The following is a 16,055-nucleotide window of genomic DNA, read 5'->3' on the forward strand; positions in this document are numbered from 1 at the left end:
GATGCAGCTCCGTGTTATGTTTGATCTACGTGCAGGCAGCTACCGAATGGAGCAGCCCCCCGGCGCCGCCAGCTGCCTGTCCCTCTGCCTCTCTGGCTGCAGACCGTGATGGTGCTGGCTGCACAGGGACTGGAGCCGCTTCCCTAAGCTGCTGGCAGAGGAAGCCAAGCCCTAGGCAAAACCAAACCCTGGTGAAGTACATGATTGTGGGGGCTTGTCCTGTACCGGTACAGAGGCAGGGGTGTTGCAAGGGAAGGGATGACCTTCAGTAGCAGACGGATGACAGCTGAAGGCAACGGTGATGTGAAACTGCTTCCTAAAGCCTTTGGCTGCAGGATCCACCCAGCAGTACTGGAAAACCTGCACTTGCTGTTCGTTTAGGTGAGCTTTCACTCCTCTGTGTCACTTCCGCTGCTCAGCCTCTGCTGAAAAGAGCAAGGCTCATCTCCCAAATCCTCTTCCCTAGCATCTGCCCCACTGTGGAGCATCCCTGGCTTTGTGGGATGAGAAAAATGACTCCATTGACATGAGCTGCTCTTCTCCCTCTCCCTCTCTCCTCTTTCAGCTGACACTGTTTGGGAACTCCAACACACCCCCAATAATCCATGAGGGCGGGGTTTTCTCCTCCTTTTTCCCTCACCAGAGAAGCAGCAGAGCCTTTATTTCCACACTGCCTAGCTGGGATTTGAAGCCTGGGCTCCAAGAAGAAGTTGTTCCCATGCTGGCAAGCTCAGCACAGTCGCAGGTCCTGTTACCATCCGCTGGTGGGCAGTGCTCAGCACTAACAATCGAGTCCAGCTACGGCAACACCCACTTTCCAGTCCAAAATCTGCCCAGGTTCTGTCCATGCTCTGCAGGGTCTGTGTTTATTGTCATGTCACTACGGCTAGTGTCCATGGCCATCTCAGCCACCATGATCTATATGGGGCAATTGGTCAGTTTACACTGCGGAAAAGTGTTGCACACACCCGAGAGCGTCCGTTCCCAGCCTGTTTCCCCTCGGTAGAGCGCTGCTGGCACATGGGGCACGGTGCATCCCCCTCCTGGCTGGTCTGGGCCAGCAGCAAGGGCTGGAGCTGGGCTGCGATGGACCAGAGGACATATCAGGAGAGAAACTCTGGCCCGGTCTCCTGCCAGGGCAAGCCCAACAGCCCTCGGAGCATGAGGCTGGTGAGGATCACGTCCCAGTGCAACCACAGAGCCCTGGACCAGCGCGGTTCCCAGCAGTCCTTCGGTCCCAGCTCTTCAGACCTGCCAGGAGCAGCCTTGCTGTGCTTTGGCTTTGCTCCCCTCGTCCGGATGAAAGCAGGGAAGATCCATCAGCAGTGGGCCTGTTCTTTTTCTGCAGCTCGGCTCTGACAGACCAGCCAGTTTGCTGTGAGCCTTCCCCTGGCCTGGTGCCATGGGGCAGGGTGCTGGGCTCTAGGACTGCCCACCTCCCGGCTGCTCCCTTGCAAATGAGTCAAAACCGTGCTTGTTTTTAAAGCAGTGTGATGTTCACGTGGTGACTCTTTCCTGAAATCCTGGTTAAATAGTTCTGGGGACTGCTCTGTTACTAAGGGGCATGGAGCTCTGGCAGCCAGGCAGTCAGATAATCGTTTGGATTGAGTCCTCCCTCAGTGCACAGTGGGAGGTATTTACCTGTGGGTGAAAGTGTTAAGAGGCAGTTAGGTGGCTGAACAGTCTAGCTCGCTGAGCAGTCTCCCTTGAAGGCTGGCTTGCCATTTGTTTCGGAAAAAAGCCCTGTAAAAATCATTTTCTTTGCTATCAGGGCTGCATCTGCAGAAAGCAGCTCGCATCACGGCCTCTTGATGCGTCTGTAGGAAGCACGGCACAGCCATGGGGCTTCCCCAGAGCCCAGCGGTCTGGCAGGGCTGAGTTGCTCAGGAGGAGCCAGGCAGCACTTTTCCTCCCTTCCCGGGCATGGGGCAAGGGTGCTTCGTAGTTTTCCTGGTATTTCAGAGCTGTTGCTGGTTCCCTTTGCTGGCTGTGGGGTTGGGTTGTAAATGTTTGAAATTCAGCTTGTTGCTTCATTTTGTCGGGCTAGGTGAGCTGTAGTATTTTGTTTCAGGACTAGATGAATGCCCTTGGTATTTATTTCTTAATGTAAGTCTTTTTTAAAAAGAAAACAACTCTTCTGCCAACACTTTGCCTGGTACAACACGAGCATTTGCAGAGAGCAAACAACGGAGCATTGTCTGTACAAAGTGAATTGACTTCAAAACATGTATCCAAAGGCAGGGAAATTATTCGCACGGCAGGATTCATCCGTGTCTCAGACATGTACGCCTGTGCACTGGGTTTTTTCATACAGACTCTGTGAGATGCTGCAGGAGCACAGCAGGGCTTCAGTTTTCCTGCCACGCGGCATGAGCCCAGCTGCCTGCTCGATCAGGAAACCACCCCTCCCAACACAGGCAGGCCAGCTTTTTCCAGGCAGCCGCTCCGGCGTGAATCCTAACAGCAGCTTCAAAAGCAAAGCAACCCCTACTCACATCCGAAAACCTAATTTGTGCAAATTGCAGAGGTGAGTGAGCTCCCCAAGCCCCGGCGGCTTCTAAACCTGCAGGGGAAGTACAGCTCCGCAGCGTGACAGGCACGGAGGAAGGCGAGCAACAGGTCCCAGGGTTTCGCTGCTGGGGAGCTGTCAGGAGGTGCGGCTGCTACCGTAGGGATGACAAAAGTCTTTTTGGTGTCGGGCTTTACATAGGCAGGTCTTGGGCTGAGAGGGGCTTTTTTGGGTGGGAGTCTAGAGGTTCCTGTCCCCTGTGCAAATTCTCTGGTACCTAGAAGGCGGGGAGGGAGGTCTGCGCTACAGCTGAGATGTGCAGCTGCCTCTCTCCCTTCCTGCATTGTTTATCTGTCACGAGACTCCAGGGATGTGACAGCTTTGGAGAGCTGTCAGGTTGTGCTGAAAGCACTTCATAGGATCGCAGTCATTAGGAGGGCACATGTGTGCACATGCATTAAAAAAAAACAGGAGTGCAGAAGTTTGGCTTCCCTAAGTTAAAAATCTCTTTTGGGTAATTATATGAGTAGAATGTCACTCTGAACTGGTTTGTGGTAACCTTGGATGGAAAGAAAGCCCACCTTTCCACACTGAAACAGCACTGGGCTGCAGAACCACCAGCCCCTCGGTTCACAACAGAATCAAGAGCACATCTCTGCACTTGCCAAGGATTTGGGCTGGAAAGGATAAAACAAAGAGCGCAGGAGACGAGGAAGGGAGAAGAGCTCTGCAGAAAAGAGGACCAGCCAGACCGTCCTGCGTCACTAGCCCACTGGGCCATGCCAAATAATAAACAGCGAGGTTTCTGAACAAACGACAAGCCTTTATTTTTTTTTTCTGTACTGGAAGGCAAAAAAAATGAAGATGTCAAAACCAGACCAAAAGTTAGCGACAATTCTCCAAATATTTGAACAGCAAAAACATTTCCAGGACAATAAAGCGAAGGAAACTGCAGTACCTCTGGGCCAACGATGAAAAGCCAGTGTTTCAGCTGTGGCTGTTTCCAGCCATACGCAACAAGTGTTTTACGCTAACTGGATCTTTTTGCTTCTTGATCGCAGCTAAGGCAAAAATTAAGACACCTGATAGTGCTCCTCAGCTTGTGAAACAGCAGAATGCCAGCTCTGTTAAACAGCTCACATTGAACAACTTGTCTAGTGCTGCCAAGCTTTTGATAACAGCACCAGAGGGCTGAGCAGAGAAGCGCTGCCCTACCCAAAGCGGAGCTCCAGCACGCCCTGCTGTCAGAAACTCCACCGACAGACTTGGGGATGCTCCAGGGCTGCAGAGACAGAAATCACTGTGTGTCACCTTAGCCCGCCGACTAAGGTGAGGACAAACCTCTGAAAGATGCTCTCTCATCTGCATTTCAGTGTTTTACGCTGATAAATACCTCCACCCTGGATATGACCCCTTCAAAACAGCTCTGCTGGCTGTAACCCAGACAAACGTTCCCACAGCAACAGGCTGAGAGTCTCTAAACGCAAGAATGTCCCCTTCCAGGCTCCTCAGTGAGAGCCTGGGTCCCAGCCAGCCCACCGCTAAGTGCCCAAGACCAGATTGGTACTGCTAGCCGGAGGGGCAAGGGCATGGGGAGAGCTGTGTCTTCTCATCTGCAGTGTCTCTGCAGCGCACGTCGCTCTTCAGGGCTCTGAGGACTTCTCCGGAAGAAGTACTGGTGATTGAGGGCTGCCTTGGCTGAGATGCGCCTGTTGGGATCGTACAGGAGCAATTGCTGCCAAGAGAAAAACCCAGCAGATTTAGGCTTTTATGAAAGAAATGATCAATTGTGCCTGCATGCGGCTGGGCCCAGATGCAGATGCTGGTCCTGCTTTTTCCCCTCTCGGGGCTCCAACAGTAGCCCACAGCTGAAGTTACCACGGGGATTACGCCAGAGGGGTTTCCTGACCCTCAATGCAGTGGTTTCCTAGAGGAACCTGCACTGACAGCCCCCCTTCAGCCAGGACTGAGCCCTATCTCATGATGTGGTGTTTCTGCAATGGCAGAGATGAGCAGTAAAGACACCAGCTAATGCACTTTTGGGCAGGTCAGTCCCAAATATCCCTGTTCTTTGTCCAGTTTGAAAAGGTCCTGTCTGTTGCCAGGTCTTTTTCTGAGCCCTCACTCACCACCAGTAAGTCTCTACCGTCTCGATCTAAGTTGGGAACAATTTCCTTCATCTCCTTCCTTGCCCATCGGGGAAAGTTCCCCTTGTAGTCAGGCAGCTGGGTCACCCCCGGCCAGCTCGCCTCGGTGGGAGTGCCCAGGGTGCGAAAGATCCGGAAGAGCTGATCGATCTCAGAGTCTCCTGGAAACAAGGCCTTCCTGGTCACCTGAGGGGAAAAAAAAAAAAAAAAGCCAGTTCCCAGTCTTCCATCAGCTTCGTGCCCCATTTCCCGCTGCAAGCAGCCCTTTGTCCCAGCAGATGGAAACACCTGCACAGACCAGGGCCGTTACAAGGCAGCAATTCTGCCAGGGAGTGGTTGGGAAAGTCACGGGCATCTGTCTGCCTGTCTCCAGCTCCTCTCCACGGATCCGTGCTCCCCTGAGGCTGGCCTCTTTCAGCCAGTCCCTACCCCTCTTTGCCCCCAGTCTCCTAACACTCAGTCTTGCAGGCTAGCCCCCTCCTCGCCTACTTGCCCAGGCTCTGCTGATCTGCAGCTCGGAGGCTTCGGGAGCTAAGGACAGTGCTGTTACACTGCGGGGATAACAAGAGCTCTTCAAAGTGCAGTATGGACCCTGAGGAGACCCACTCTGCCATGCTATGAAGTGCTAGTTCTCTGCAGCCCATTGCAGAGACATCTTCAGGAGAGTCATCTCCTCCCAGGATCAAAATGCTGCAGCAACAAGACTGAAGTTACCCCTTCCACGAGGACAGGCATTGCATTCCCATACACCTGGAACCGCAGCGGAGTACAGAGGCTTGTTTGGCTTCTGCCAGGCCCCTGAAAGCGACAGATTTCCTTCTGAGCCCACAGCTAAGGATCAGCTAACCCTCAGGGTAGACTTTCCATTCTATGCACCCCAGCACAGGGTGGGACAACACCATCGCAGATGTTCTGTGTCTTGTTCCTCCTTCCCCACTGCCCATTGCGGCTGCATTCTCCTTGCTCGTTAAAGAGACTATTTATGCCCACTCTACCATTTCTGCAAAGATGCAGCCGATGCTCCAGATATCCACAGCGGTTGAGTAGTATTTGCATCCCAGCAGTATTTCAGGGGCTCGGTACCACAGAGTCACCACCTGGTGAGGAAGCAACAAACAAGCTTTGTCTAGTTTCCCTGGGTGAAACCAGAGGCACGGGATCCTCTCTTCTCTCCTGTAATACAGGTACTGTACAACTCAGAGTGTGCCAAGGCCATGCTGAATTAACAGACACCCTAGTGACAGCAAGACTGGGATTAACAGATCAGCCTTCAATAGGACACTGTGGAACAAACGAACACACCTTATGCAGAGAAGGTGGGAAGCCAGCATGCAGGCAGGCTAGGGCAGATGCAGTCAGCACACTTTGTGGGGACGTGAGGTGACCCCTTGGCTGCGGGTCAAGCTAAGAGCACGTGCCTGGGCACAGCTGGGTTTGTTGTTCACCCACTATGGATTGCGTACCCCACTCTCGGGTGGCTGGGAGTCTCAACAATACCTCGTGAGTGTACGTGCGCAGGGGGACTCCAAAAGCTCTTGCCAGTCCAAAATCAGCCAGCTTGATTGCTCCTGCTTCGTTAATGAGCAAGTTCTGTGGCTTCAAGTCCCTGTGGATGACTCTGTGCGAGTGGCAGAAGCTCACACCCTGCAGCAGCTGGAAAAGGTAGTTCTAAGGAGAGAAGAGATTTCGGAAAAGGCCACGATAAAACCACTTCAAAGATTGGATCATCTCAACCAACATACTTTGGATCACTTACAGGTCTGAATGGGAAAAGAGACCTTGCTATAAGGCAACATCACACTTGCGGGTCGCTACTCAGAGATGCAAACAAACTGCTCCCACCCTACATGGGGACAGAGAGACTCCAACCCAAGCAGTGCCAGTCCCTTCCACCCATCTATTAATCTGTACAAAGGCAATCAGCAAAGGTCCCTCAACTGTCCTCTTGACAGCAGTCTGCTCTGCAGCAAGATGGGCTGAAGAGTCTAGAAACAGCTGGGAAACAAATGTGCTGAGCAATAGTGCCAGCAGGTTTTCCCAGCTGAAATGCTTCAGATCTGAGAGGCTGAATGCCTCCAGCCAAGGAGGAATCTCTTCCAGAGGCAGTCTGGGTAGGAGCAGCTCAGGGCTGGCTCTGCCCAGCAGAAGGCAGCAAGGACGCAGGCTCTCTGCCCTGCCTATTAGCGCTCCTTCCATGCTGTACCTTGACCAAGCTTAAAGGAAGCTCTCCAGTTCGGGATGAGTCCATGTACTTCTTCAGGTCCTGATTCAGATACTCAAACACCAGATAGAGCTTCTTCTGGCTGTGTACGACATCCAGAAGCCTGCAAAAGTGCAAGTGCTCCCTTCAGTATCTTTGTGTGGGAATCCATGCTATGCAGGAGTGCTAGTCTCCTACAGAGCGTGTGGGAAGAGCTTCTCCAGCCCTCTGCCCAAACATCCCTCCTCCCAAAGGCGCCTCTGCTCTGTGAGTCCTTTGGAGCAGAGAGAGGCAGATATAAACGCAGCATCTAGTACAAGGCAGCACCAGCTTGGACCAGCCTGTGCTGCTAAAGTGGCAGTGCTGTGGGCTATTGCTGTAAACCAGTTAAGTGCAAGTGATTCTTGCATTTTTTTCTGTTTATTTTGCTCCTTTCTGTGCAGTCAGGGAAGGACTGGAAGGTCCCTCTTGCTGCCTGTACCCAGAGCTCCCTGTGGGGATAAGCAGGAGCTCATCAATGTGCTGGTGGGGACGGTTCATCCAGGTCTTACCTGACTATGTTGGGGTGCTTCAGCTCCTTCAGCAGTGAGATCTCTCGGATCGCCGTGCTGGGGACACCCTCTGTCTCCCTGTGGCAGACGAGGTATATGACACCCCATCCCCCAGTGGGATCCCGCAGCCCATCGGTGTCCTGTGTCCCTTCTCCCTCCCACTGTACCCCATCGCCTGCCCAGGGGAGGGTCTTTCACACCGGGTGCCCTGGGTTTGGGATGGAGCGAGGCAGGGGGAAATGGAGTCGTGGGGAAGGAGCGGGGGGGTGGCCTACACAGTGCAAGCTGTGGGGTAGAGCTTGTTTGGGAGCACCTGGGGGCACATTTGGAGAAGCAACAGTTTAAATGCCCAAGCCTCATTTTTCAGAGGTGGGGGAAATGAAGGCTGTTTGCCCCTCAGGCATCTGCCTCCACCGTCCCGTGGGGCTGCCCGGGGCTGCAGTCCCACCACCATGGCCCCTGGGCCAGACTGACACCCCTCATCGTGGAGACAGCCCAGGGCGACCCAGGGGAACGGTAATAAGATTTTATCTGCTCAGTGCCCACTCTGGAGGGCTCTAAGTTGGCCCTGTCAGATGGCTGAGCCTCACTAGGCCCCAGCCCCACACCCCTGAGGGAGAGGCCTCCTCCCAAAATGGTGGCTACTTCCCCCTGCCCTGGGTCGTGGTAGCAGGGGCAGGCAGTGCCAGGTCAGGCCCTAGCTGCTTGCATGAGCCCTAGAGACACCGTTTTCCCTCACGGCAGGCTTTTCTGAGACTCTCCCACCATTTTGGACACCGAGCTGGGCTCGGGGGCCCGCTGCTCACTGCCATGGTGGGGCTGGGGCACTGCTGGGGTCAGCTGGCAGCCATCTCCCCACAGATGGCCCTGCCCCACTCCCTGAGGAGCCGTTTGCCTTCCTCACCACCCTCTCGCCTCTGCACCCCCGTGCCGCCATGCTGAGGAGGCAGCTGGCCAGGCGCCATGGCGGGCGGGTGGGCCTGGGGCTGGGCCGAGCCACGGCAGCCACGGGGCCGGGGCTCTTCCCCACTCACGAGTCCAGGCGGATCTTCTTGAGGGCCACCAGCTGCCCCGTGCGCTTGTTGCGAGCCTTGTACACCACGCCGTAGGTGCCCTCCCCGATCTTCTCCACCTTCTGAAACACCTCCTGCAAGGCATCCATGGCGCTGCCTCAGCCCCGCCACGGCAGCGGGGGCCGGCTGGCACTGCTTTCTGAGGTGAAAAAAAAAAAAAAAAAAAAGGATGGAAAAAAAAAAACCAAACCCAAACGTGCAGAAGGTGTTTGCTCGCCCTGTCTGTCCCTGAGCTGCTTTTGGGGTCTGGGCCCCCTGCGCTGCTCCCCTTGCACAGGGACCTGCCCTGGAGCGGGGCAGGCGCAGGCAGGGCCGGGCACGCTGGGGGGTTTTGGGGGTCGCTGGGCAGACCCAGAGAGCCAAACACACCCTGCACCAGCTGCCTGGGACCAGCTGCTCGCAACCGAGGAGCGGAGCGTGGCAGCTAAAGCACAAATTGAGCAAAAGGACGTGAAGAGGCGCTTTGGGCCTATGGAAAAGGCAGCAGGGATGGCACGGGGCCGAGGGAAGCTCTGCAGCTCCGTTTGTACGGCGCCTGGCATCGAGGGAATGCGGTGTGCAGTCGGGGCTCCTTGGGACACACACAGCAGAAATGTCTTTTTTTTTTTGTTTGTGGGTTGCTTTTTTTTTTTTTTTTTAATCTTGTGCAATTGTCCCTTGAACAACCTGTGGGCTGTGCTGCTTGGTCAGCCTTTTGGACGATGTCCTTGGCGGGGGATTAATCATTGACTTGACAGCTGATAGGAGACAAGATTAAAAAAATATTCTGCATCATGGCATCAGGAAAGGTAGAGCCACAGGGACCATCTTCTGCAGGGCTTGTGAGCTCCATGTCTCTGGCCCACTGGCTGCACAGGTCCACAGTGCAGACCCCAAATTTTGGGTGATCTGAAAAGGACCGATTTAGCCTGTTGCTGAGCCAACAGCTCTAAATCTTTTTAAAATTGATCTTGATTTTGCCAGTTTGAAAGAAGGAAAGCCTGGTTGCTCTGTGGCTGAGGAGGGGTCCACAGCAAACTCCTGTGTGGGTTCTCCAGTGGCTTGTGAAGGTTGAGTTTGCACTCACATCTCCATCAGGAGTCACTGCCAAATTTGCTTTCCTCTTCCTGGCTAGCTGGGTTTGTTTTTTTTTTTCTTAACACTTGTAGGAACCTCATATTTTGGATATTCCCAGCCCTGGCATCTCAGATATTCCCAATTCTCTGGCAAACCCAGCCATTTGGATAGAAGTTAAGCATGGGGAGGAAAGTAGGAGGACAGAAGATGGGGTGTAAACATACATTGTGACAGACTCATTGTTGTCTCTAACAAAACCACACTAAAATCTTGCCTCTTGAGAACCTGTTTTTGGACTTGGGCTGAACAGAGTGTGCTGAGGTAGGGCTTGTGGATCTCTGTAACTGTGAAGAAAAACATAAGGCTAAACTATAATTAAAAATTACAGCAAGCACTTTCATTACTGAGCCATCTGAGGCCCGCGAATCAAGCCTGCTGGTAACAGGGGATTTTGCCAATACCTGTTGCATTTTGACCTGCTGCTGTGCATTGTACAGCTCCAGTCCTCATTTTCTGAACATTTCACCAGAGAATCTCAGCAAAGACCAGAAAAGGCTGCAGGTGGCTGAACTCCCCTGCAAAGCACAGTTTCAGCTCAATCCAGGTCTGAGGATTCCTACAGCACAGGAGTCGCCTTCTCTCTCTTGCACCAACATTTTATTCTCATCTCACATTAGTGATTTTCAGTCTTTTTGTTGATGGTTTAATTCTGCTAGGTGGGCCTGGCACCATGTTCTTAAACCAGAGTGGCTCTGATGTAACTTCATCTCCTCTTCTTGCAACTTTTTCAAAACCAAGCACTTCCTTATGCACCCAGTACTTAGGAGAAGGAGTAACATTGCATATTGCTGAATTTTCTTACAGTGTCATGGGGTTTCTGCAGGGCTTAATGCCTTTGCCTTAGCAAGAAATGGGTTTTTAATCAATAGAAGACACACTGGCTTCCCTTTTCATCTTTATTTAGGAAAATATCAATCAAAACACCTTTAGATACTTTAAAAAAAATAGTGATTTAAGATCTAAACTGAGTTGTGTCAAGGAAGACAGTCAAGTGGTGGCTCCCAGGGCACTGCAAATATTTATTTTAGAGCTAAAGTCAATCCCCCTTGGACAGCAGCTCCTGAAAACTCAAAGGGGCAGATGCTACTGAAAATAGTGACTCTTTGTTCTTGCTTCTTTGTCGGTCAGTCCAGGTACATGAGTGTTTTGCCAGGAGTGCTCCTGTGGCTGCTGAGCCACAGTAACCAAACACATGCACTCGTGGACCTGCAGCCACACAGGGCTAACGAACTTCATTTACTTCCCATCTGCTGACAGCCCAGTTAAGCTTCTGTGCTTTGGCAGCATGCATGAGTGTGAGCTGTTGAACTGGAGCTTTGGAGACTTCTCCTTTTTCTGACGTCTCCAAGCCTTGCGTTACGAAAGGACCTGTACGACTCAAGCGCTCCCTTTCCTTAACCACCCTTTTAAACAAACAACAAACCTGCTTCCCAGAGCTACTTTCAGTGATGACATCTGGCATGAACAGACAGCCCACAGTCACACACTGACTCACAGTCTTCAAGTGTTTCCCTCCTTAGCGACTCAACTTTGCTATTTGCCATGGCAAGAAGCATTGCGTTGCAAACCCACCTTTTAAATTTACTTTAAACATATTTGTTGCAAACAGCAGTGCAAGAACCAGCGTATGGCTGGTCTCAAAGCTTCTGCTAGGACGTGCTGTTTCCCATCCGCTCCTGCCTCTCGTTGAAGTATTTCCTCTGCTCCTGGATGGCTTGTTCCAGCAAGCGCACATTCATCCCCTCCACGCAGGTGAATATTCGTGCCTTTACCACGGGACGCTCACCTGGGAATATAAACAGCAAATTTCTGCAGAAAGAAAAACAGATGGAGCAGTTCAGAGGCAAACTGATAGGTTTCCTCAGGCAGCATATAGCTCCGGCTGGCCAAAGAACCCACGGCCTGAGAACCTGCAGAAGGCAGGACCGGCCGCCAGCCTCCACCGACACGGGCAGCAGGCCCCGGAGCAGCTCAATTCAGTGACGTGCTTTCCCTCTGCCCTCTTAGCTACAAAATGCTGGTGACTGACACTCTCCTTGCCCTGGGGAACACCGAGCCCAGGACGTGTCAGTGCTAGTGCCTGCCATGCAGCACCTGTCAACTTTGTGGCTGGATGAAGCTTGGTTGTCCCTGTCTAAAAAGCATCAGGGATGGGTCTAAGCTCATTTCTGAATGCCTCTGTGCTGACAAAAAGAGGACAGAACAAAGCTGGGCTTAGAAGAGCCTCAATGCTGACTATAACCAACAGTTCATCGGTGGCATTCACATGGTAACATGCAGCTGCACGAAAGGGGCCAAACCTTGGTGACACAGCCACTGTCTCAGCCTGCTCCCCTTCCATCCCTGCAAAAAGGGGCCAGCTCGCTCCTAAACTGTGATGACCAAAATAACATGACTTTCTAAAGGTGTTTTTCAGCAGTGGCTTAGCAGGTCACTCATTAGATGCCACGTGTAGTGTGGCCTTCCACATGCCACTGAGGATTTCAACGGCGTGAATGCAAATGCTGGCTATCAGCTGTGGCCAAGACAATACTTGGGATTTGCTTCACAACCCCATGGCCCAGCCCAGGTCAACTCCTCACACAAAAAACTGTGCAACTGGAGTAACAAGGCAGCCCAGGAAAGGGCAACAATGCCCCTGCGTGACAGAGCGCGCCTGTGTTCCTCACACCCCATGTCTGAGGACAGGGGTATAATCAGAGCCTTTCCAGGACAGCAAAGACCAACCCCGCCAGCTCACAACGAGGTATGGCTGTAATCAGTCACAGCTGGAGCAAAGATGATGTGGTGGCTGGCAATGATGCCAGAAGGCTTTAGCACAGGCTTCACAAGCTCAGCGATGCAGCTGAGGTGCTTCTTGTTTCTAAAGAAAACTGTGCAGAGCACCAGATTTTCCCTCAAGATAAGAGTGGCTCTTCTCATGGTCAACAAGGAGAGATGGGCTGCTCCTGCCCGGAATCATACGCTCGTGTGACTGGAGACAGCCCCACGAGATGAACCTGCCTCGGTCAACGCTAACCTCAGTGACAGCGCATCTCACCGTGCACCCAGAGAGCCACGGAGGAGCTGATGAACCACAAACACCAGCAAAGGGCACTGTTCCTGGAGCGTTTACCTTCCCTGTGTTCAGCCTCTCCCAGGACCATGTAGCGAGATCCCAGCTGGGCCTGGAATGGCTCCACAAACTTGGTGTCGACACAGACCTGGTACTGAGCTGAGCTGTGCTGCGCGGTGAGAATGGCTTTGGATCGGGCCAGGTCGTAGCAGCATAACCTGGGAGCAATCAATTTGGGAAGCTCAGCGGTGCAGAGATACAACAATTGCAAACAAAGGGAGGGGCGTCAGCCGGCGAAGGAAAGGCTTGGCCTGCAAGGAGACCGGGGTACCCTTCTCACCTGCCAAATGTCCTCAGCGCCTCCCCCTCCGGGACCGAGCTGTTGATCTCCCATGGGAAGTAGTAGACACCAGGACTTGGCAGCATCTCACACAATGGCTGTTGGGCCTGCAGTAAAGCAAAAGACCTGAGCTCCTGCCACCCCAGTACCTGAGCCAGATATGAGGTGACACTGCCCCAAAACTCATTCCTTGCCCAGGGCCCCCCCATCCAGGGGCAGCAGGAGCTTCACAGCTTCCCTGCTGAGTCCTGTTTGCAGCCCAGTGCACATGTCAAGCGGTGGGCATCCTAGCATAAAGAGGGGCTACCTTCCCCATCCGAAATCCAGTGTGAACAGCAACAGGCAGCCCGTCAGATCCTCCAGGTCTCCCCCAGGCTATGGATGGGTTGAGAAAGGTTAAGGAAGGGAGGAAAAACGGTGACTGAGATGCTGTAGCCAGTTCATAGGATTCCTATGCACAAACTTCACCCAGCATATGATATTTGAAAGCACAACAGTATTTATTGCTCTGTTATAGCCTTGCATAAGCAGTTACAGCTCCTAGCACAAGCAGTTACCAGCGTATTGTTTTCCCTTTGTGAGAGTCTCACCACCCCAACTAAGCTGGAGACACCGCCGAGCAGGAGGATGATGATCAGCGGGGTCAGAGCAGAGAACGGAGGCAGGCGCAGCACCTTCAGGGCCTCCCCTGTTGTTCGTAGAGTGAGCGCTGGGTCCTTTCTCTCTCCCTCCGCTCCGAGCCGCCTCTGTTTATCCCCTCAGCAGATTCAGTGGCAGAGTACTGACCCGGTGTCGGTCCACGCGGGGCCAGCGCATGCAGCAAGGCTGCCAAGTACGTGTCCCGCTGGCTAACAGCGGTTCCCGGATAGCAGCAACATCCTGCTCAATAACAGCCCTCCTGGCCCCCTCTCCAAGGTCACGTTCTCACAGCTGTGTGCAGCTTGTAATTTCCCACTGTGGCCCTACACGGACCAGCACTGAAATCCCTCACACAGATGCAGGAACAGACCCAGCTGCTGGGGTGATGGCGTACCACGCAGCAAGATTTAAGGTACGGTCCCAAGTCTGCTCTCATGCTGCAGGAGAAGTTCCGGCAGTGTCTGAGCCGGCAGCTGGAGAACAATTGCTTGGATACAAGCCAGCCGGGTTTCACCAGCAGTCTGGTAGGGTTTAGAAGACAGCGATGAGCGAGAATGATTCACCCCAAGGCAAGACGCAGGTGGGACCTCCTGAGGGCTCCAGCAGCGGAGCAGGGCTGGTACAGGCAGGCCAGGCACAACACAAAGCACACAGAAAAGCAGCTTTGGCAGGATTTTAATTCTGCCCAGCCAAGTGCCATAGCCAGGCTGTTGGCTGTGTCCCAAAGTGGTTTCTTTTGGCATCATGTTCCCCTCTGATCCTTCTTGCATGGTGCCTGTGTTTAGCGTGTTCCCATGCTCCATTTACTGCTTCTTTTCTCTGGTTTCTTGCCTGCAGACTCCTGCAAATCAGACAAGTGGGACCACGCCGACGGGTTTGAGGACTCCCAATACTGATTACGCAGCAGAGGGGACACGCTGAGCTGCGACCATGTGGCTTTAATGCTCGGTGCCCCCTGCCCACCCTATGCACTGCTCAGGGGGCTGCAACCTTGCGGAATGCCCCACTGCCATCCCACGGAGGACCGCCCCGAAACCAGGGCGATCCTGGCTCACCCCTTCTCCGCACATGCCTGAAGTCTGGGTCTGGCTGCCTCGTGGCCCCACGCAAGGCTGTGCACGCCCACGGCAGGCTGTGAAATGCCTCTGGCAGGCTCCCAACCAGCATCGACAGAGGTGGAAATCTACCTCCCTGCACTCTGCAGCTCCCTGCATCTCCACCTTCCCTAACCCAGACCTAAAAAGCAAGTTCAATTCTGCACCTCCTGAGTGGGGCAAAGGCATCCTGCACCACTCAGGTTTTGCTCCGGAATCATGCTGTGCAGCAGGACGGGATCAGCCAGGAATGCAAGATACTCACTGTGCGTTTAATGCACTTTTAACACAAGGCCACTGTGATGTGCTACGTGCCCATTCCATGCGTCATTCAGTGCACGTGCAACCTGAACTGCAGCACTGCACACACATTTAATGCACCCGAGGCCCCAAGTGCAGCACGTTATGTGCAGATTTAGCACACTATCTAATGCAGTATTAATCACACTACGGCTAGGGTGGGAAGGGACCGTTAAAGCCCACCCAGTCCAACCCCCTGCCAGGAGCAGGGACATCTCCAACCAGATCAGGTTGCTCAGAGCCCCGGCCAACCTGGCCTGGAACGTTTCCAGGGATGGGGCATCCACCGCCTCTCTGGGCAACCTGGGCCAGTGCTCCACCACCCTCAGCGTAAAAAAATCTCTTCCTTATGTCTAATCCAAACCTATCCTCCCTCTATTTTAAAACCATGACCCCTCGTCCTGTCACACCAGGCCCTGCTGAAGAGTCTCTCCCCATCTTTCCTGCAGCCCCCTTTAGGCACTGGGAGCCGCTCTCAGGTCTCCCTGGAGCCTCCTCTTCTCCAGGCTGAACAGCCCCAGCTCTCTCAGCCTGGCCTCACAGCAGAGCTGCTCCAGCCCTCTCAGCATCTGCGTGGCCTCCTCTGGACCCTCTCCAACAGCTCCACGTCCTCCTGATGTTGGGGGCTCCAGAGCTGCACACAGCGCTGCAGGGGGGGTCTCAGCAGAGCGGAGCAGAGGGGCAGGATCCCCTCCCTCGACTGCTGCCACGCAGCTTAATGCACAAGCGAGTGCAGCACGCCGTACGGCCATGTGATGAACTAATTAATTAATTAATTAATCAACTGCTAAATGCCCGGCTGCAGCTGCAGCGCTCCCCGCACGCTCCCAGCGCGCCCCGTAACGCACAGGTTCGCGCCCGCCCGGCCCCGCGCCCCGTCTCACGCACGGTTTCACGCGCGCCCTCAACTCACGCAGCATGCCCGCTCCCGAGGCTGCGCGCTCCATGCGCGCTCCCGGCACGAGCGCGGGCGGGGCCGCCGCCGTCACGTGGCCGGGCGCGACGTCGCGGGGCGTGACGTCACGCGGGGG

General features: G+C 53.9%; 2 protein-coding genes across 4 annotated transcripts; both read right to left on the reverse strand.

The window, feature by feature from the left end:
- Positions 1-3,317: 3,317 nt before the first annotated feature.
- CDK3 (cyclin dependent kinase 3) lies at positions 3,318-8,569 on the reverse strand. 3 transcript variants are annotated; one of them, XM_086762337.1, is made up of 7 exons: positions 8,442-8,569; positions 7,408-7,485; positions 6,860-6,980; positions 6,154-6,300; positions 5,652-5,753; positions 4,639-4,842; positions 3,318-4,244 (listed from the first exon to the last, which is right to left on the reverse strand). In XM_086762337.1, exons 1-7 carry the CDS (start codon positions 8,567-8,569, stop codon positions 4,119-4,121), a joined length of 906 nt encoding a protein of 301 aa, XP_086618463.1. In that variant the 3' UTR covers positions 3,318-4,118. The 3 variants fall into 3 exon arrangements, with proteins under 3 accessions (XP_086618463.1, XP_086618462.1, XP_086618464.1); XM_086762336.1 differs by having other exon boundaries at positions 6,154-6,324; XM_086762338.1 differs by lacking the exon at positions 7,408-7,485 and having other exon boundaries at positions 6,154-6,324.
- A 1,905-nt stretch (positions 8,570-10,474) lies between these two features.
- TEN1 (TEN1 subunit of CST complex) lies at positions 10,475-16,032 on the reverse strand. The gene is made up of 4 exons (XM_086762340.1): positions 15,938-16,032; positions 12,992-13,098; positions 12,712-12,869; positions 10,475-11,382 (listed from the first exon to the last, which is right to left on the reverse strand). Exons 2-4 carry the CDS (start codon positions 13,075-13,077, stop codon positions 11,246-11,248), a joined length of 381 nt encoding a protein of 126 aa, XP_086618466.1. The 5' UTR covers positions 13,078-13,098; positions 15,938-16,032; the 3' UTR covers positions 10,475-11,245.
- Between the last annotated feature and the right edge of the window lie 23 nt (positions 16,033-16,055).

The sequence above is a fragment of the Chlamydotis macqueenii genome, chromosome 18 (assembly GCF_036417535.1).
Source record: "Chlamydotis macqueenii isolate bChlMac1 chromosome 18, bChlMac1.mat, whole genome shotgun sequence".
NCBI lineage: Eukaryota > Metazoa > Chordata > Aves > Otidiformes > Otididae > Chlamydotis > Chlamydotis macqueenii.

Coding starts and splice junctions, on each gene's coding strand:
- CDK3 (XM_086762336.1), bottom strand. CDS start 8,569: ATGGATGCCTTGCAGGAGGTGTTTCAGAAGGTGGAGAAGATCGGGGAG. Junction 7,486..8,441: donor AAGAAGATCCGCCTGGACTC/GTGAGTGGGGAA, acceptor CGTCTGCCACAG/GGAGACAGAGGGTGTCCCCA. Junction 4,843..5,651: donor GCTGCATCTTTGCAGAAATG/GTAGAGTGGGCA, acceptor TTTTCCCCTCAG/GTGACCAGGAAGGCCTTGTT.
- TEN1 (XM_086762340.1), bottom strand. CDS start 13,077: ATGCTGCCAAGTCCTGGTGTCTACTACTTCCCATGGGAGATCAACAGC. Junction 12,870..12,991: donor GCGCTGAGGACATTTGGCAG/GTGAGAAGGGTA, acceptor GATTGCTCCCAG/GTTATGCTGCTACGACCTGG. Junction 11,383..12,711: donor AGAGGCTGAACACAGGGAAG/GTAAACGCTCCA, acceptor TTATATTCCCAG/GTGAGCGTCCCGTGGTAAAG.